Source organism: Elephas maximus, chromosome 5, assembly GCF_024166365.1.
Source record: "Elephas maximus indicus isolate mEleMax1 chromosome 5, mEleMax1 primary haplotype, whole genome shotgun sequence".
NCBI lineage: Eukaryota > Metazoa > Chordata > Mammalia > Proboscidea > Elephantidae > Elephas > Elephas maximus.
The window spans coordinates 147,671,886-147,693,630 of record NC_064823.1 but is presented as its reverse complement, the minus strand read 5'-3'; the positions used below and the strand labels follow the sequence as shown (position 1 = coordinate 147,693,630).

At 41.5% G+C, this 21,745-nt stretch overlaps 1 protein-coding gene across 2 annotated transcripts in view; it reads right to left on the bottom strand.

Moving 5' to 3' along the window:
* QDPR (quinoid dihydropteridine reductase) overlaps positions 1–21,745 on the bottom strand; it is a 337,362-nt gene that overhangs the window by 22,122 nt on the left and 293,495 nt on the right. The window contains exon 8 of one of the 2 annotated variants that reach the window (XM_049887022.1): positions 19,313–19,378. The exons of the other annotated variant lie outside the window; for it this stretch is intronic. Within the exon in view, the coding sequence (XP_049742979.1) occupies positions 19,319–19,378 (60 nt within the window). The 3' untranslated portion in view covers positions 19,313–19,318. The remainder of the gene's footprint in view (positions 1–19,312; positions 19,379–21,745) is intronic. 2 annotated transcript variants of the gene reach the window in all.

Here is a 21,745-nt window from a genome sequence, read left to right as displayed (position 1 = left end):
GGCCTGGAACAGTTCCAGTTTTCACTTGCTGTCCCAGAGGAATTATTATAGCATCCTCCTTTATTTTCACAAGTGTCCCCTTTGGATGATAAATTTAGTGGTCACCCTGTGAATAGAGCCAAGTGCTTTGAGTACCAACCCTATGTGAGATTTCCTGACAAGCTCTTCCTATACATGATCTTCATTAATCTGCCCCAAATTCTTGATATAGCTATTATGACCCCAATTTTGCAGAATCAAAAAATTAAGGCTCAGAATGTATATGTAAATAGCAAGAAAACCACAGAGCTATATACATAGTAAAGGCTAGATTCATATCCAGGGGCAGTCATGGACCTGTGGTAGAATTCTCACCTTCCATGCTGGAGACCCCAGTTTGACTCCTGGCAGACGCACTTCATGAGCAGCCACCACCCATCTGTCAATGGAGGCATGTATGTTGCTGTGGTTCTGGAAAGGTTCCAGACTAAGACGGACTAAGAAGAAAGGCCTTGCAATCTACTTCTAAAAATCAGTCAGTAAAAACCCTATGGATCACAATGGTAATATCCAAAACCAAGCAGGGGATGGCACAGGACCAGACAGCATTTAGTTAGGTTGTGCATGGAGTCACCATGAGCTGGAGACAGACTCTATGGCAGCTAACACCAACATGAATATCCAAGACTGCGTAGATCCCAAAGCTTGCTCTTTCTACTCTGCCATGTGGTTGGCCTTGAGGACAGGTTGGAGAAAGATCTTGGTTCTCTGACTTCAGCGACAGATTTCTCTCACTCTTATCTCTCTTGTAAGATTCCCTCGACTTCTACCTAATTATTCTTTATGAGGTCCTGTCCACTCTCCAAACCTAACGACAGGCACAGTTTCAGATAAGGGAGGCCACACGCACAGCAGAGTCAGGGGCAGCCCACACATTCTCGCTTCGCCCTAGAGTCTGCTGCCAAGGTGTTACGGAAAAGAACATAGGTTTTTTTGTTTGTCTGATTCTGAAAAAAAATTTTTTTTATTATTATTGTGGTTTAGATGAAGGTTTACAGAACAAACTAGCTTCTCATTAAAGTCAGTACACATATTGTTTTGTGATGTGGGTTACCAACCCCACAACAAGTCAACACTCTCCCTTCTCAAACTTGGGTTCCCTATTACCAGCTTTTCTGTCCCCTCCTGCCTTCTAGTCCTTGCTCCTGGGCTGGTGTGCCCCTTTAGTCTCATTTTGTTTTATGGGCCTGTCTAATCATTGGCTGAAGAGTGAACCTTAGGAGTGACTTCATTACTGAGCTAAAAAGGTGTCCAGGGGCCACACTCTTGGGGTTTTTCCAGTCTCTGTCAGGCTGGTAAGTCTGGTCTTTTTTTGAGAGTTAGACTTTTGTTCTACATTTTTCTCCAGCTCTGTCTGGGACCCTCTATTGTGATCCCTGTCAGAGCTGTCAATGATGGTAGCCAGGCACCATCTAGCTGTGCTGGACTCAGTCTGGTGGAGGCTGTGGTAGTTGTGGTCCATTAGTCCTTTGGACTAATCTTTCCCTTGTGTCTTTAGTTTTCTTCATTCTCCCTTGCTCCTGATGGGGTAAGAACAGTGGAGTATCTTAGATGGTCTCTACCAAGCTTTTAAGACCCCAGAGTCTGCTGCCAAGGTGTAATGGAGAAGAACCTGGGTTTTTTTTTTTTTTTTTTTGACCCTGAAAAATTAATATTTTTATCTGCTTTATTTAACTTAATATCCTTAATTTTTTTCCTTTTTGGCTTTTTGTTGAGCCCTCAAAACAGACAATTGCTTGGTGAAAACTTTGAAAAAAAAATAAGTAAACTTGTTCAATTCAGGGTTGGGAAGTCATCTTGCATGAAATTCACATGGAAGATGGTTTTGAATGAGAGGCTAGGTAGTTTGCAGATGGAAATTTAATGGGACCACTTAGTAATAAGTAGGAAAATGGAGGGAGACATAGAAATTATTTAACAGATGTAGAGTTGAATGGTGGTTAGAAAGTGTGAGTCAATACAGAAGTAAACAGGAGAAATCAAACTGGGTCTTTAGATACAAAGGAAAGTGGAGGTGGAAAAGCACTGGAGATGAAGAAGAGAGAGAGAAGGAAAGGCTTAACTCACAATAGTCACCAACTTCCAGTTTAGGAATAAATTTCCATAAGTCAAAGATGGCTTCCAGATCTTTGTTGTTATAGTTGCTCTGACTCACGAAGACCTTGTGTATACCAGAATGAAAGGTTGCCCAGTCCTGTAGCATCTTTATGATTGTTGGTATGTTTGAGCTCATCGTTGTGGCTAATGTTTAGTGCTTTCCAACCTAGAAGAAACATCTTTCAGCACTATTTCATACAATGTTCCATTGTGGTACATAGGGTTTTTATTGGCTGATTTTCAGAAGTAGACCCTCAGTTCTTTCTTGCTAGTCTGTCTCAGTCTGCTTCTAAAACCTGTCCCTCATAAGTGACTTGCTGGTATTTGAAATACCAGTGACATTGTTTCCAGCATCACAGTGACACACAAGCCACAACAGCTTGACAAACTAGTAGAAGGGTAGTGGTTCAGATCTTTGTTGTTTTAGGTATCATCAAATAGGTTCCAACTCACTGCAACCCTGTGTACAACAGAATGAAACACTGCAATCCTGAACTATTCTCAGAATTGTTGATATCTTTGAGCCGATTGCTACAGCTTTTGTGTCAACTCATCTCATTGAGGGTCTTACCCTTTTTTGTTGACTGCCTCCTTTACCAAGCATGATGTCCTTCTCCAGAAATTGGTCTCTCCTGATAACATGTCCAAATTACAGAAGACAAAGTCTTGCCATCCTCTCTTCTAAGGAGCATTCTGGTTGTACTTCTTCTAAGACAGATTTGTTCATTCTTCTGGCAGTCCATGGTATATTCAATATTCTTCTCCAATGAGGCATCGATTCTTCTTTGGTCTTCCTTATTCATCATCCAGCTGTCATGTGCATATGAGGCGATTGAAAATACCATGGTTTGGGTCAGGTGCACCTTAGTCCTCAAAGTGACATCTTCACTTTTTAACATTTGAAAGAAGTTTTTGCAGCAGATTTGCTCAATGCAACACATCATTTGATTTCTTGAGTGCTGCCTCCATGAGTGTTGACTATGGATCCAAGTAAAATGAAATCCTTGACAACTTCAATACCTTCTCTGTTTATCACGATGTTGTTTATTGGTCCAGTTGTGAAGATTTTTGCTTTTTTTTTTTTATGTTGAGGTGTAATCCAAGCTGAAGGCTGTGGTCTTTGATCTTCATGAGTAAGTGCTTCAAATTTTCTTCACTTTCAGCAAAGTCGTGTCACCCGCATAACGCAGGTTGTTAATGAGTCTTCCTCCAATTCTGATGCTGTGTTCCTCTTGATATAGTCCAGCTTCTTGAATTATTTGCTCAACATCCAAATTGAATAAGTATGGTGAAAGGATACTACCCTGATGCACACCTTTCCTGATTTTAAACCATGTGTTATACCCTTGCTCTGTTCAAGCGACTGCCTCTTGGTCAATGTACAGGTTCCACATGTGTACAATTAAGTGTTCTGGAATTCCCATTCTTGGCAATGTTACTGGTAATTTCTTATGATCCACACAGTCAAATGCCTTTGCATAGTCAATAAAACACAGGTAAACATCCTTCTGGTATTCTCTGCTTCCAGCCAGGATCCATCTGACATCACCAATGATATCCTTTGTTCCATGTTCTCTTCTGAATCTGGCTTGAATTTCTGGCAGGTCCCTATTGATGTACTGCTGCAACTGCTTTTGAATTATCTTCAGCAAAATTTTACTTCCACGTGATATTAATGATATCGTTCAATAATTTCCTCATTTTCTTGAATCACTTTTCTTTGGAATGGGCACAAATATGAATCTCTTCCAGTTGGTTAGCCAGGTAATTCTCTTCCAAATTTCTTAGCATAGATGAGTGAGTGCTTCTGGGGTTGCATCCATTTTTTGAAACATCTCAATGGGTATTCCATCAATTCTTTACCAGATGTTTACCAGTAGCCAAATCAGAATCATACTAACTAGAAATAGAACAATCTGAACATGGGCTTTTTGAGGCAGCCTGTCTGGGTTTGAGTCCTGCTCAACCACCTGCACCTATTTACTGTTGGGTCAATTATTTAACCCCTCAAACCTCAGTTTCATCATCTATGACAACCCATTGCCAATGGTTGTCAAAGAAGTCCTGACATCGGCAGCTGCTGGTGATAGAGACGGTGCAGATTGTAGCTTGGAGTCTTAAGTGTCCAGGTGCAGTGTCCACTTTTCTGTGAACTAGATTCTTTGGGGAAATCTCTCCTTCATCTTTTCAAGCCTCTGTTGCATCATCTAGATGGAACAAGAGTATCCTCAAACCTACCCCTTAGTTCTATCCACACCTGTTACTTGCCTCCATTTTGTCATTCTTGAGTTCCCAGCAATCCCCTCCTGTTTTGCCCCTTTCCCTTCCTTCTATCAATTTATTCTGCACTATGATTCCAGATGGATTTCATTTAAAGTGCAAATCTATTCATATCACTTGCCTACTTAAAATTCTCCAATCATTTCCTCTTGCTCTCAGAATAAGGTTCAAACTCCTTGGAAAGCATTGCATGGCTCAAGCACAGTCCTGCCCTCGCCCACTATTTCTGGCTCTTCAGCCACAGTGAACGACTTTTGGTTCCATTAAGTGGCCATATTCTCTCTTGCCTCAGCAATCTCATGATGTTGTTCTCTTTTGCTAGAATGTTCTTCATCCCACCCCACTCACTCACACACTTCTCATTTAGTAAACTGACTTGTTCTTTAAATCTTAGCTTAAACCTCACTTTAAAAGACAAAATTTTATGGAGCACTGAATTTCTACTTATGGTGATGGAAAATTCACATTGATTAAGGGCAATTGTTGCACAACCAATTAATGTAATCCATGTCAATAAGTTATACACCTGTAAAGAGTCAAACTGGCAAATGTGTGATAAATATTTTCACAACAACAACATAAAAGAGCAGATACTGAGGCTACTTATATACAACCAAATGCCTCATGGGATTTGATTTCTTGTTTTGGAGGTTTAGGATCATGGTTTCATGGGACATCCCAGTTAATTGGCCTTATATTGTTTTTAGTGCTTCTGTTCTACCTCCTAGTTCTTTGCGTAGTGCCTGAGGTTTTAAAACCTTGCTGGCAGCCATCCAAGGTACAATTGGTTTCTATTTACTTGAGCAACAGAACAAGAAGAGTCAGGAATACGAGTGGCTAATTGTCACCATGAACAACTTGCCATGAGACCAGAACTGGATAAGGTCCAGCTACTGCTACTGAACATTTTGATCAAAGATTCTATAGAAGAATCCTGGTCAAAAGAGGGAAGATGCAGAACAGAATTTAAAATTTTCATAGAATCTAGACTTTTTCAGCCATTGAGGCTGGATGAATCCCTAAAACTATTGTCCTGAAATAATCTTTAAACCTCAAACCAAAAAAAATCACCTGGAGTTTTCTTTAAACTAAATAATAAAAAAAAAGAAAATAATAGTTTAGCTTAATTAGTAAAGAATATCTGACTTGAGCATTGTGTTCTTTTAAAAAACTATATGTTATCAAACTGACAACAACAGCTCAAAAGTTCAGGGGGCAGTCAGTTTGTTAATTGGGGAAGGACACTTTGGAAAAAGGTGAGAATGGTTACAGAACTTGAAGAATATAATCAATGTCACTGAATTGTACATGAAGAAATTGTTGAATTGGTGTATGTTCTGCTGTGTATATTATCAACAACATGAACAAAATAAATAAAGTAAAATAAATTATTCAATAAAAAAGACAGCCCTTTCTCATCCCTCAGGCAAACCTGTTGCTGTTGTTTTAGTTGCTGACGAGTCGACTTCAACTCATGGCAACCCATGTACAACAGACTAAAATGTTGCCCATTGCTACGCCATCTTTGTGATCATTGGTAAGCTCAAGTCCACTGTAGTGACCACTGTGTATTTTACATGCCTTCCAACCTAGGGGCTCATCATTCAGCCCTCTAACAGGCAATATTCTGTTTTGATCCCTAGGGTTTTCATTGGCCAGTTTTCAAAATAGATCACCAGGTCTTTCTTCCTAGTTGCTCTTAGTCTAGAAGCACCACTGAAACCTGTCCGCCATGGGTGACCCTGCTTGTATTTGAAATACCAGTGGCAGAGCTTTCAGTATCGTTAACAACACAGTATGGTAAACTTGACAAGACAGGTGGTAGACATACAAACCTAGGTCACCCAATTATAAGTGTCAAGGCATCTAGTATTTCACCTCTGGGAAAATTCAGACACCTGGGAGTGACTGACTCTCTTGACCATCAAAATATGTCTTATCGGAGCAGGGACCACATCTGACTTGTTTCTACCATATTCCTGCTTTATTTCCCAGCACAGAGGCTAACCAAAAAAATCATTCCTTTGTTCACTCACTCATTCATTCATTCATCAATTAGTTCCATTGTGTTGGGTGGGCATTCCTCTCTCCTTTCTGCCATCTTTCCTCTGCTACCTCCAGTGGCTAAGTCTGTTAAGAAGGATCAGGCATTGTGGCTCAGAGAGAAGAAGGAGTCACAAACTCTTTGAGCAGAGTACATATCAGGAGTTGATCTTCACAGAGCAAGAGGTTATATGTCTTCTAGGTCCTCTTCCCTGAAGCCAGATCTTCATGAGAATTTATTCCCTTTCCTCTCCACTAATGGCAGCATGTGAAGCCCCTTGCTCCATTCCACACCACTTCCCAGCAGTGGATCCAGATGGAGCAGAGAAGGACTAACAACACAAATTTGAACTAAGACACAGGGAGAAAGCAGAAGCTTAAAGACAGGAGCAACAAGATGAAAAGGGGGAAGGGGGTGTATGGGAGAAGAGAGACAATGAAAGCAGTTCCAGGGTGTGTCCAGGAAGACCAAGACTCAACCACTACAATTATAACAACTTCTTGTTGTTTGCCATCAAATTGGCACCCAAGGGCGGAGCCAAGATGGCGGACTAGGCAGACGCTACCTCGGATCCCTCTTACAACAAAGACACGGAAAAACAAGTGAATCGATCACATACATAACAATCTACGAACCCTGAACAACAAACACAGATTTAGAGACGGAGAACGAACTAATACGGGGAAGCAGCGATTGTTTCCAGAGCCTGGAGCCAGCATACCAGTCAGGTACGGCACAAGCACAGAGACCTGCTCCACCCCCCTGAACTAACCCCGGGAGGGGGACTAGCCGGTTCCACGGGCGGCGTGGGACGCAGCCGTTAGGAGAAGTCCCCGGGAGGCAGTGACTGATCTTGGAGCAGAAAGAGTAGCATCCGAGCCGGGGAACCGTCCCACAGGGATTTGGACTGCACGCAGGTACGCCATAAACACGGAGAGTTGCTCCACCCCCTGAACTAACCCCGGGAAGGTGACCATCCGGGTCGCGCGGGCGGCGTGGGACGCAGCCGGTAGGAGAAGTCCCCGGGAGGCAGCGACTGGTATTGGAGCGGGGAGAACAGCGTTCCAGCCGGGACACTCGGTCGCGGCACAAGCACGGGGAGCTACTCCACCCATCTGAACTAACCCCGGGAGGGGGCCCACCTGGTTCACGGGGGCGGCACGGCCACGCGGCTGGAGGGACGAGAAGTCCCCGGGAGGCAGCGACTGATTTTGGAGTCGAGAGTGCACCGTCCCAGTAGGGGAGCCTTGACGCTGGGCGTGGGGCTGGAAGCGGAGGATCTGACCGTGACTCCAGCGGGCCAGACCCCCCGGGGGCAATCTCCACACAGACAGCACACATAGGCGACGCGCCCGCGGGAATCTCAGATATAAGAGTCATTCCAAGCAAGACAAGCAACTCTGGCTATATTCTGAGGTGCTACTCTCCTATCTCTCTGTTCCCTCCCCCACCCTCCCCAGGCGGCTTCATTAACATCTGAATAGCCTGAGCCAGAGGGAGAACTCTGATAGGGATCTGACTGCAGTTTTTTTTTAGCGGATTTTCTGGAAAAACTAGTTTCCCAGTGATGGCTCGGAGACAACAATCCATATCAAACCACTTAAAGAAGCAGACCGTGACAGCTTCTCCAACTCCCCAAACAAAAGAATCAAAATCTTTCCCAAATGAAGATACAATTTTGGAATTATCAGATACAGAATATAAAAAACTAATTTACAGAATGCTTAATGATATCACAAATGAAATTAGGATATCTGCAGAAAAAGCCAAGGAACACACTGATAAAACTGTTGAAGAACTCAAAAAGATTATTCAAGAACATACTGGAAAAATTAATAAGTTGCAAGAATCCATAGAGAGACAACATGTAGAAATCCAAAAGATTAACAATAAAATAACAGAATTAGACAACACACTAGGAAGTCAGAGGAGCAGACTCGAGCAATTAGAATGCAGACTGGGACATCTGGAGGACCAGGGAATCAACACCAACATAGCTGAAAAAAAATCAGATAAAAGAATTAAAAAAAATGAAGAAACCCTAAGAATTATGTGGGACTCTATCAAGAAGGATAACCTGCGGGTGATTGGAGTCCCAGAACAGGGAGGGGGGACAGAAAACACAGAGAAAATAGTTGAAGAACTTCTGACAGAAAACTTCCCTGACATCATGAAAGACGAAAGGATATCTATCCAAGATGCTCATCGAACCCCATTTAAGATTGATCCAAAAAGAAAAACACCAAGACATATTATCATCAAACTCACCAAAACCAAAGATAAACAGAAAATTTTAAAAGCAGCCAGGGAGAAAAGAAAGGTTTCCTTCAAGGGAGAATCAATAAGAATATGTTCTGACTACTCAGCAGAAACCATGCAGGCAAGAAGGGAATGGGACGACATATACAGAACACTGAAGGAGAAGAACTGCCAACCAAGGATCATATATCCAGCAAAACTCTCTCTGAAATATGAAGGCGAAATTAAGATATTTACAGACAAACACAAGTTTAGAGAATTTGCAAAAACCAAACCAAAGCTACAAGAAATACTAAAGGATATTGTTTGGTCAGAGAACCAATAATATCAGATATCAGCACAACACAAGGCCACAAAACAGAACGTCCTGATATCAACTCAAATAGGGAAATCACAAAAACAAACAAATTAAGATTAATTAAAAAAAAAATACACATAACAGGGAATCATGGAAGTCAATAGGTAAAAGATCACAATAATCAAAAAGAGGGACTAAATACAGGAGGCATTGAACTGCCATATGGAGAGTGATACAAGGCGATATAGAACAATACAAGTTAGGTTTTTACTTAGAAAAATAGGGGTATATAATGAGGTAACCACAAAAAGGTATAACAACTCTATAACTCAAGACAAAAACCAAGAAAAACGTAACGACTCAACTAACATAAAGTCAAACACTATGAAAGTGAGGATCTCACAATTTACTAAGAAAAACGCCTCAGCACAAAAAAGTATGTGGAAAAATGAAATTGTCAACAACACACATAAAAAGGCATCAAAATGACAGCACTAAAAACTTATTTATCTATAATTACCCTGAATGTAAATGGACTAAATGCACCAATAAAGAGACAGAGAGTCACAGACTGGATAAAGAAACACGATCCATCTATATGCTGCCTACAAGAGACACACCTTAGACTTAGAGACACAAACAAACTAAAACTCAAAGGATGGAAAAAAGTATATCAAGCAAACAATAAGCAAAAAAGAAGAGGAGTAGCAATATTAATTTCTGACAAAATAGACTTTAGACTTAAATCCACCACAAAGGATAAAGAAGGACACTATATAATGATAAAAGGGACAATTGATCAGGAAGACATAACCATATTAAATATTTACGCACCCAATGACAGGGCTGCAAGATATATAAATCAAATTTTAACAGAACTGAAAAGCGAGATAGATACCTCCACAATTATAGTAGGAGACTTCAACACACCCCTTTCGGAGAAGGACAGGACATCCAGTAAGAAGCTCAACAGAGACACGGAAGATCTAATTACAACAATCAACCAACTTGACCTCATTGACTTATACAGAACTCTCCACCCAACTGCTGCAAAATATACTTTTTTTTCTAGCGCACATGGAACATTCTCTAGAATAGACCACATATTAGGTCATAAAACAAACCTTTGCAGAGTCCAAAACATCGAAATATTACAAAGCATCTTCTCAGACCACAAGGCAATAAAACTAGAGATCAATAACAGAAGAACGAGGGAAAAGAAATCAAATACTTGGAAAATGAACAATACCCTCCTGAAAAAAGACTGGGTTATAGAAGACATCAAGGAGGGAATAAGGAAATTCATAGAAAGCAACGAGAATGAAAATACTTCCTATCAAAACCTCTGGGACACAGCAAAAGCAGTGCTCAGAGGCCAATTTATATCAATAAATGCACACATACAAAAAGAAGAAAGAGCCAAAATCAGAGAACTGTCCCTACAACTTGAACAAATAGAAAGTGAGCAACAAAAGAATCCATCAGGCACCAGAAGAAAACAAATAATAAAAATTAGAGCTGAACTAAATGAATTAGAGAACAGAAAAACAATTGAAAGAATTAACAAAGCCAAAAGCTGGTTCTTTGAAAAAATTAACAAAATTGATAAACCATTGGCTAGACTGACTAAAGAAATACAGGAAAGGAAACAAATAACCCGAATAAGAAATGAGAAGGACCACATCACAACAGAACCAAATGAAATTAAAAGAATCATTTCAGATTATTATGAAAAATTGTACTCTAACAAATTTGAAAACCTAGAAGAAATGGATGAATTCCTTGAAAAACACTACCTACCTAAACTAACACATTCAGAAGCAGAACAACTAAATAGACCCATAACAAAAAAAGAGATTGAAACGGTAATCAAAAAACTCCCAACAAAAAAAAGTCCTGGCCCGGACGGCTTCACTGCAGAGTTCTACCAAATTTTCAGAGAAGAGTTAACACCACTACTACTAAAGGTATTCCAAAGCATAGAAAATGACGGAATACTACCCAACTCATTCTATGAAGCCACCATCTCCCTGATACCAAAACCAGGTAAAGACATTACAAAAAAAGAAAATTATAGACCTATATCCCTCATGAACATTGATGCAAAAATCCTCAACAAAATTCTAGCCAATAGAATCCAACAACACATCAAAAAAATAATTCACCCTGATCAAGTGGGATTTATACCAGGTATGCAAGGCTGGTTTAATATCAGAAAAACCATTAATGTAATCCATCACATAAATAAAACAAAAGACAAAAACCACATGATCTTATCAATTGATGCAGAAAAGGCATTTGACAAAGTCCAACACCCATTTATGATAAAAACTCTTACCAAAATAGGAATTGAAGGAAAATTCCTCAACATAATAAAGGGCATCTATGCAAAGCCAACAGCCAATATCACTCTAAATGGAGAGAACCTGAAAGCATTTCCCTTGAGAACGGGAACCAGACAAGGATGCCCTTTATCACCGCTCTTATTCAACATCGTGTTGGAAGTCTTAGCCAGGGCAATCAGGCTAGACAAAGAAATAAAAAGTATCCGGATTGGCAAGGAAGAAGTAAAGTTATCACTATTTGCAGATGACATGATTATATACACAGAAAACCCTAAGGAATCCTCCAGAAAACTACTGAAACTAATAGAAGAGTTTGGCAGAGTCTCAGGTTATAAAATAAACATACAAAAATCACTTGGATTCCTCTACATCAACAAAAAGAACACCGAAGAGGAAATAACCAAATCAATACCATTCACGGTAGCCCCCAAGAAGATAAGATACTTAGGAATAAATCTTACCAAGGATGTAAAAGACCTATACAAAGAAAACTACAAAGCTCTACTACAAGAAATTCAAAAGGACATACTTAAGTGGAAAAACATACCTTGCTCATGGATAGGAAGACTTAACATAGTAAAAATGTCTATTCTACCAAAAGCCATCTATACATTTAACGCACTTCCGATCCAAATTCCAAGGTCATATTTTAAGGGGATAGAGAAACAAATCACCAATTTCATATGGAAGGGAAAGAAGCCCCGGATAAGCAAAGCACTACTGAAAAAGAAGAAGAAAGTGGGAGGCCTCACCTTACCTGACTTCAGAACCTATTATACAGCCACAGTAGTCAAAACAGCCTGGTATTGGTACAACAACAGACACATAGACCAATGGAACAGAATTGAGAACCCAGACATAGATCCATCCACGTATGAGCAGCTGATATTTGACAAAGGACCAGTGTCAATTAACTGGGGAAAAGACAGCCTTTTTAACAAATGGTGCTGGCATAACTGGATATCCATTTGCAAAAAAATGAAACAGGACCCATACCTCACACCATGCACAAAAACTAACTCCAAGTGGATCAAAGACCTAAACATAAAGACTAAAACGATAAAGATCATGGAAGAAAAAATTGGGACAACCCTAGGAGCCCTAATACAAGGTATAAACAGAATACAAAACATTACCAAAAATGATGAAGAGAAACCCGATAACTGGGAGCTCCTAAAAATCAAACACCTATGCTCATCTAAAGACTTCACCAAAAGAGTAAAAAGACCACCTACAGATTGGGAAAGAATTTTCAGCTATGACATCTCCGACCAGCGCCTGATCTCTAAAATCTACATGATTCTGTCAAAACTCAACCACAAAAAGACAAACAACCCAATCAAGAAGTGGGCAAAGGATATGAACACACATTTCTCTAAAGAAGATATTCAGGCAGCCAACAGATACATGAGAAAATGCTCTCGATCATTAGCCATTAGAGAAATGCAAATTAAAACTACGATGAGATTCCATCTCACACCAGCAAGGCTGGCATTAATCCAAAAAACACAAAATAATAAATGTTGGAGAGGCTGCGGAGAGATTGGAACTCTCATACACTGCTGGTGGGAATGTAAAATGGTACAACCACTTTGGAAATCTATCTGGCGTTATCTTAAACAGTTAGAAATAGAACTACCATACAACCCAGAAATCCCACTCCTCGGAATATACCCTAGAGATACAAGAGCCTTCATACAAACAGATATATGCACACCCATGTTTATTGCAGCTCTGTTTACAATAGCAAAAAGTTGGAAGCAACCAAGGTGTCCATCAACGGATGAATGGGTAAATAAATTGTGGTATATTCACACAATGGAATACTACGCATCGATAAAGAACAGTGACGAATCTCTGAAACATTTCATAACATGGAGGAACCTGGAAGGCATTATGCTGAGCAAAATGAGTCAGAGGCAAAAGGACAAATACTGTATAAGACCACTATTATAAGATCTTGAGAAATAGTAAACCTGAGAAGAACACATACTTTTGTGGTTACGAGGGGGGGAGGGAGGGAGGGTGGGAGAGGGTTTTTTTATTGATTAATCAGTAGATAAGAACTGCTTTAGGTGAAGGGAAAGACAACACTCAATACATGGAAGGTCAGCTCAATTGGACTGGACCAAAAGCAAAGAAGTTTCCGGGATAAAATGAATGCTTCAAAGCTCAGCGGAGCAAGCGCGGGGGTCTGGGGAACATGGTTTGCGGGGACTTCTAAGTCAATTGGCAAAATAATTCTATTATGAAATCATTCTGCATCCCACTTTGAAATGTGGCGTCTGGGGTCTTAAATGCTAACAAGCAGCCATCTAAGATGCAGCAATTGGTCTCAACCCACCTGGAGCAAAGGAAAATGAAGAACACCAAGCCCACATGACAACTAAGAGCCCAAGAGACAGAAAGGGCCACATGAACAAGAGACCTACATCATCCTGAGACCAGAAGAACTAGTTGGTGCCCGGCCACAATCGATGACTGCCCTGACAGGGAGCTCAGCAGAGGACCCCTGAGGGAGCAGGAGAGCAGTGGGATGCAGACCCCAAATTCTCATAAGAAGACCAAACTTAATGGTCTGACTGAGACTGGAGGAATCCCGGCGGCCATGCTCTCCAGACCTTCTGTTGACACAGGACAGGAACCATCCCTGAAGACAACTCATCAGACATGAAAGGGACTGGTCAGCGGGTGGGAGAGAGACGCTGATGAAGAGTGAGCTAATTATATCAGGTGTACACTTGAGATTGTGTTGGCAACTCTTGTCTGGAGGGGGGATGGGAGGATAGAGAGAGAGGGAAGCCGGCAAAATTGTCACGAAAGGAGAGACTGAAAGGGCTGACTCAAGACGGGGAGAGTAAGTGGGAGTAGGGAGTGAGATGTATGTAAACTTATATGTGACAGACTGATTGGATTTGTAAACGTTCACTTGAAGCTTAATAAAAGTTATTATAAAAAAAAAAAAAAAAAATTGGCACCCAACTCATGATGCCACCATGCACAATGGGATCAGACCATTGCGATACATAGGGTTTTCATTGGCTAATTTTTTGGAAGTAGATTGGCAGGCCTGTCTACCTAAATAATTGGACTGGATAAGCCCTGATGAACCTCAATCACTCTATGGACTCTGGATGGTTTGGAACATACTTATTGCTTAATCCTGAAATAAACAACTGATCGAACATTTGCCAGAATTCCTTGTATATGCTTGATCATCTACAGTAAATGTCTGATCACTTTGTACCCACTCCTCCTTCAACAAACACTGATAGCTATCCACCAAACTTCATGTCTCCCTTCTTCCATAAGAATAGGGTTTAAACTAGGGCATAACCACCTATGCATACTAAGAGTGAGATTAATTTTAGACCAATGGGATGTGACTGTCAATGATGTGTGAAACTTCTGCATCATCTCCAAGCCACTTGCCCGGAGTTTCTCTATTTTCCTTTCTCATGAGCTGTGTCACAGAGAGACCATGTAGATAGGACAAAATCATAAGGAATGGAGAAGAAATAAAATGAAAAAAGAGACCTGGGTCCATGAGCGACCACATGAAGCCAAGGAAGCATGCTAGCCTGGATTGCTCAGCTCTGGATAGTTCCATGAGAGTGCAGTAAACTTCTATCTTCTCTGTTGTTAGTTGCCTTTGAGTTGGTTCTGACTCACGGTGATTCCATGTACAACAAAATGCTGCCTAGTCCCGCACCATCCTCCTAATCATTAGTGTGTTTGAGTCAATTTTCTACTTTGACCTAGGGGTTCATCTTCCAGCATTATACCAGACAATGTTCTGTTGTGATCCATAGGGTTGTCACCAGCTAATTTTCAGAAGTAAGTTGCCAGGCCTTTCTTTCCAGTCTGTCTTAGTCTGGAAGCTCTGATGAAACCTGTCCACCATGGATAACCCTGCTGGTATTTGAAACACTGGTGGCATAGCTTCCAGCATCATAGCAACACGTAAGCCACCAGAGTACAACAAACTGACAGAAGGGTGGTAGCTATCTTTCTTAAGCCATGGTATTTTTGTAGTCTCTTTGCTATAGCAGCTTAACCTTTACCCTAGTTAACATAGGTTTTTTTCTATGTCAAGAGGCAGGATTGGATTTGTGAAATAACAAAGAGCTTCCAAAACCTGTGTTGTCGCTTAACAGAACACAACAATTCTTGATATCATTGAATAATGTGGTCCAGAACTTTGGAACCTGGTGTTCTAAAAGAGGGGATCAGATGATATGATTGAAAAACCAAGGGCCCCTCTAACTTAGCTATTACAGGTTGAAATTTTCCACTATAATTCTTCCCAGAGTCCATCCTGTTAGAATAATGAAGACATTATTTAAAATAGCATTAAATACACAAAAAACAAAGTTACACATAAACTAGCAATGAATGGGCCTAAAGGTGGCCAAGTACGTTCCAAGGACAGTGCCCTTACCTGACTCCAAAAAAGAAAAGTCAGCTATAATTCAGAACAAATATTATCCATAATCTTGTTAATGGGCATGGGGTGTGGAGGAAGGGGGCAAACTCAAGCTGATACATGATAACTTCACTAGTTAAAAGATATGCAATGAGGCATAATCAAAGTTAGAATTTAGCATTTGAATACAACAATGTTTATAGGAAATTTATGTATAAAAATAATCATTACTCAGAAGTTCACCAAAATATCAACAATGGAAGTCCCTATGAGTTGGAATAAACTGGATGGCAACAAGTTTGGTTTTGATTTTTTACAGTTAAACGGTAGGCATTTTTTTTTTCTATTCCCTGTTGAAACTGCTTATGAGTATATATTGTTTTTATTGAGAAAAAAAGAGAGAGAGGTATTTAATATTCTAAACAACATTCAAAAAGGAGGGATAGAACAAGAAATATTTAAACAATATAAAGGTCAGAAGAACATCATAAGAGAAATGGCTCTGTGATGGTTAAGACTGTGGGTCACCTTGGCTGGGCCATGATTCTCAGTGTTTTGGCAGTTGTGTGATGTGGTTGCTTCCCTGTCGAGGTTTGATATGTGATCAACCCCATAATGGGATCTGCTGTGAGTAGCCAGTCAGTTGAAGGGGAGTTCCCTTAGGCATGTGGCCTGCATCGAATGTGGGCAAACGTTCTGGCAGGGCTCAGGGGATTTTGCTCGTTCTGGATTCTGCAGCTGGCTCCTGTTCATTCGACTTCTGATTTTTGGAACTTGAGCTAGCAGCTTACCTGCAGTCTTGCCTGTGGATCTTGAGATTTGTAGATCTTTCTAGCAGCCTACCAGCATACCTGCCAATCTTGGAATTTGTCAGCCTCCACAGCCTGTGAGCAAGAGCCCTGCTCTCTGACCTGCCGATCTTGGGTGTGTTTTCAGGAGAAGCCTCTATGCTGACCCACAGACTTGGAACGTTACAGCTTCTACAACCTCGTGAGCCATTTCCTTGATGTAAATCTCTGTCTATATATATTTATATGCTTTACTGGTTTTGCTTCTTTAGAAAACCCAGCCTAAGACAGATTCTTAATCATCTTTGTGCAGAGGGTTTTTTGAGAATCTGGTGAATCTTATGGTACCCTTCTCAGAAAATGTTTTTAAATACATATAATAAAATAATTGAAAAGTTTACAAAAAGGATATTAAAATACAGTTCCCAAAAATTAAAAAACAAAAACTTGTGATTAAGTAATATACATGCTTTCTTAAGTGATGGCTCTAATTGAAGTAGTAAATGGGTATAAATGATCTCTCAGGATATCTGCAACTACTGTAATAGAATTGGGAATGTATTTCTAATGACAATGTCAGAGACGCTGCTAATGCTACTCTGATTTGTTGCTTTTTTCATCTACGCTCATGGATTGAACTTAAAACCTCTGCTTCAGAAACTCCATAAAAAGACCGCATTTTAGGATAATACCTTTTTATCTAGATAGGAGAACGAACTACATACTGTAACATAAAATATCATATTTACTGTACAGTCCAAGTTTTCCCTTTACCCTGTCAAGTTGCTGAGCTGAGAGAGCTAAACTTTCAGGGTCAGAGTAGCCAATTAAGTCGAGAAGCTGAATGAATGTAACAGTCTTTGATCATGTACTGCCATAATATGAAAGGAGCCCTGGTGGTGCTATGGTTAAGAGCTTGGCTGCTAACTGAAAAGTGTGTAGTTCAAGCCCACAAGTGGCTCCTTGGGAGAAAGTTGTGACAGGGGACTTCTATAAAGATTACAGCCTTGGAAGGCCTATGAAGCAGTTCTGCTCTGTCCTACAGTGTCCCTGTGAGTCGGAATTGACTTAACAGCAACAGGTTTTTATGAAGCCATAGTATAAACAAAAGAAACCCAGAGAAGGCGGCACTGGCTCCCACTATTCCATATTTCCCCAGGAACAGCACTCAGGTGAGGGTCAGGCAGGTCAGGGCAGACATGGGGACCTGCCTCACTGCCAAGGAAGCCCCAGACAAAAGGCTCCTGCCATTTTATGGACCCAGGGACTGGGAGAAGGGTAAGGGGGAAAAGTGGGAAAGTACTGAGTACAGTGTTAAAGCAGAAAAGGGTATCTTCAAGGTCTCCTCACCTTCCCTCTGACAAGGAGGCTTCAGCAGAGGCACCTGCGAGCGGCCCCTGCTGAAGGCCCCTGATAAAGAGGGTTCCGTATGGAGGTACCTGGGCTAGGAACACAGCTGTTAGAAAGAGCATGGCTGGTGGCGGGGAGAAGGCCTGAGTCTTTAACTGCAATTCCCTTCATAGACTGCAGTTCATTCATTGGCTGTGCATCAAGTGTGCTTGGGGAGTTATCCCCCTGAGGCCTGCCAGGTAAAGCCTATGTAATTGTCTACGGTCAGACCTGAAAAATCACACATAGGCTTTTAGCCAGGAACAGTACTCCTCACACCTCACATAGGAGACATTCAGTTATAATATATTGAGGCTTGGAAAACAGGCTACTCTTTTGGACTGGGGTAATATTTAGTAAGCAGGGACTGAACAGCTGTTCCTTTTTAAAGTTAAATATTATTGAACGACTCATCCTGATACCACTGAAATCCAAAAGTTGCAAACAAGGATTCCAAGCTTATGGACTGTCTTTAAACTCGAAATCTCTATGATTTAAAAGGTAGAGACATCAAAATGGCCATAGCACACAGAATCAGGGCTGATAGCACAGGGTCGGTTATTAACAGCCCTTAGGCTCTCGACTCGACGGCACTGGGTTCCGGGTAAGCTCTGAGAAGTGGGTGGGAGCAAAGAGGCAGATGGAAGGCTTAGGAAAAAATATTCTGTCTTGGCTGTTTTTTTTTCTTTTCTTTTGCTTCATTTAAATTTGCATTTGTTCACTTTGCTGTTATAATCTCCAGAAGACGCTTTGGGTAGAGAAGAAAGACAGCCAAATTTAACAAGACTTTACTGAGCACTGATTCTCTGACCAGCAATGAGCCACCAACGTAGTACACAACTTTTTCTCTAATTATGCAGTTGTTTTCATTGTGTGCCTTCAAATCTATCTACAGGATAGAGTAGAGTTTCCTAAGCTGTAATCTTAATGGAAGCAGAACTCCAGGTCTTTTCTCCCACGAAGTGGCTGTTGGGTTTAAATCATAGACCTGTCAGTTAGCAGCCAAGTGCTTAACCACTATGTCACCAGGGCTTCTATATATATATAGTCTTTCTATGTACCCAGCTGACTTCACAATGGACTTGAGTTGAATCTCTGTAGGTAGACTGTAGAATCTCAGTTATTTGGGGCTCTTAGTCCTATTAAGATTATTAAATAAGAGACCATTTTGTGAAATGTCTTCAACTTAAATGTAAATATTTAAATTGTGGGGTCAGAGGAAGTCCAAGACCCAAGAAACTAAGGCAAACACATACATTCAACTAAAGTATAACAAAGAAAGCACCTGGTTATGGAAGGTCATAAAGACAAATGGAATCCAGTTACTTATTTGTTTTATTTACTTACTGATTTTCATAGCCATCTTAGTGCAAGGCAGGTTATAAGGCAGAATCTGGGTGTCCATAGATAAATCTAGAAGAGGAAATGGCATATGGTGGGGGCTCAACAAATATTTGCTGAATCCAATTTTCATAAGAACGCACGTTTCTCTTATGCAGCTGTAACACATCCTGTGTTTTTGAGCTTAGCCTGACACTGCAGAGAGAACAAGGTCAAGGTTAATTAGGAACAGTCCAAAATTCCCATAATGACAGAATTCAGGACTTTTAAGGACAAATCCCTACAGTTCATGTATTCCAAAGCTCTTATTCCATTGAAGAAGGAATAGGAGCCCAAGGAAACACAAGGACTTGACCAGTGGTTAGGGGAAGGGGACAGAATCTAATCAGTGAGGGTGGCCAGGTTCCCTCGGGAACTTTAGTTCTATTCCAGTGTGTATTTACCTGGATATGAAGATAAGAGCGGACAGTGCAACTGCAGTGTTTTCAAATGCACCAAGTGTCTCTTCTCTCCCAGGTTTACCTTTCCTCTCCCCCGCCCCTCGCTCCCCAATTTGGCAGCAGAAGAGCACACAGAACACTGACAATAATCACCTGGGCAATCAGCAGGGAGGTTCTCCCTCCAAGAGGCTGGGCCACAAGCTGCAGAAAAGCCAATCCTATCTAGCCAAGATTACTCATTGGATCAATAACATCATTAGCAGGAGTCTCCTGAAGGAAGTTGCCGAGCACAAAGCTGACATTTAATCTGTCTCAGATGGCCCCACGTGCACGTGTAAAAAGTCAGATCCAAAGGTGAAGGGCCAGGAAAAGAGGGAGGCAGCTAGTTCACCCTGGGCCAGTGGGAGAGTAAGGCCATGGAGCAATGAGCAAACCCCACATGTGGGAGTCAGAACAGCAGCCAGGCCACCCAAGGGGGCACTCAGTGTTGCAACCTAAAGGAAGCATTCTGACCCCACCACCACTGGTGCCTCTGCTGACATCAGCTCCAGTCCCACAATAACCATAGCTATCTTATGTTGTGTTCCCAGCACTGTTGAAAGGTCACGAACAGCATGGGGTTGGTGCATGGGAGGGTGATGCTAGGAGCAGCTGTATGCTACAGGGATGTAACCTACAAGACAGGATGAGGCTGAGCGCTAAGCTATTTCCCATGCATGCTGCCATCGATCATGGTGGGCCCATGCACAATGGAACAAAATGGTGTCCAATCCTGCACTGTCCGCATGATTAGTTGCAGATCGGACCATTATGATTCATAGGGTTTTCAATGGCTGATTTTCAGGAATATATCAACAGGCCTTTCTTCCTAGTTCATCTTAGTCTAGAAGCTCCACTGAAATTGGTTCAGCACCATAGCGACGAGAAAGCCTCCACTGACAGACAGGTGGTGACTGCACGTGAGGCACTTTGGCCAGAGATCAAACCTGGGTCTCCCACATGGACGGAGAGAATTCTACCACTGAACTACTAGTTTGAACTTGATCTTGAGGGCAATGGGTAGCCATTACCATTCACAGCCTGGGAGTTCTCTGGTTACATTTTAGATGATTTTTGTGGAGGCCGGGTAGAGAATAGGTCAGTACCATGGTTCTCAATGGGCAGTCAATCTGGACCAGCAGCCTCGGTGACACTTGAGAATTTTCAAGAAATGCAAAGCCTTGAACCTCACCCCAGAATCAGAATCTCAGAGCCTCAGCAATGTGTGTTTTAAAAAATTTGAGAAGCACTGGGTTAGACACTAGTCTAAAGGGTGAGGACACCAGTTAGGATGCTGCCGTGGCCCTAAAGAGTGTTGAGAGCACATACACAAGGGCAGCGGCAGTGGTGATCCCAACCAGGGGGTGGGGGGCACTGAGTAGATTTAGGAGGTCATAGAGTGAGCCTTAGTGGAATGGATTGTGAGAAAAGAGAGGCTCAGGAAATTGCACAGGTCCCTGGGTTGCTGAGAAAGAGAACACCAAGGGTAGAGGAAGAGGAGGAGGAGAAGCAGGTCTGGGGGGACAGGATTGTATAAGAGGCCTTCTTGTTCCTTTCTTCCCTCCCTCTAGCTCCCCTGGCCCTAATTCTGTTTCAGCCCTAGGCATTTCTAAATGACTTTGGTGAAGTCTCTGGATGGTGTAAACAGTTAACATGTTTGGTCTCTAACCAAAAAGTTGGAGGTTCGAGTCTCCCTAGAGGCACCTTGAAAGAAAGGTCTAGCAATCTACTTCCAAAAAATCAGCCATTGAAAACTCTATGGAGCACAGTTCTACTCTGACATACATGGGATCATCATGAGTCAGAATCAACTCAACGGCATCTGGTTTGGAGAGTCTAGTCATCCCAGGGTGCTGGCAGTGGGCCAAGCTTCAGGAGACCATCCTGTACTGGGGATATACATTTGGGAATTTCCAGAGAGTGGAACTTAAGAGATCAAGTTCTGTAGCCAGCTTGCGTG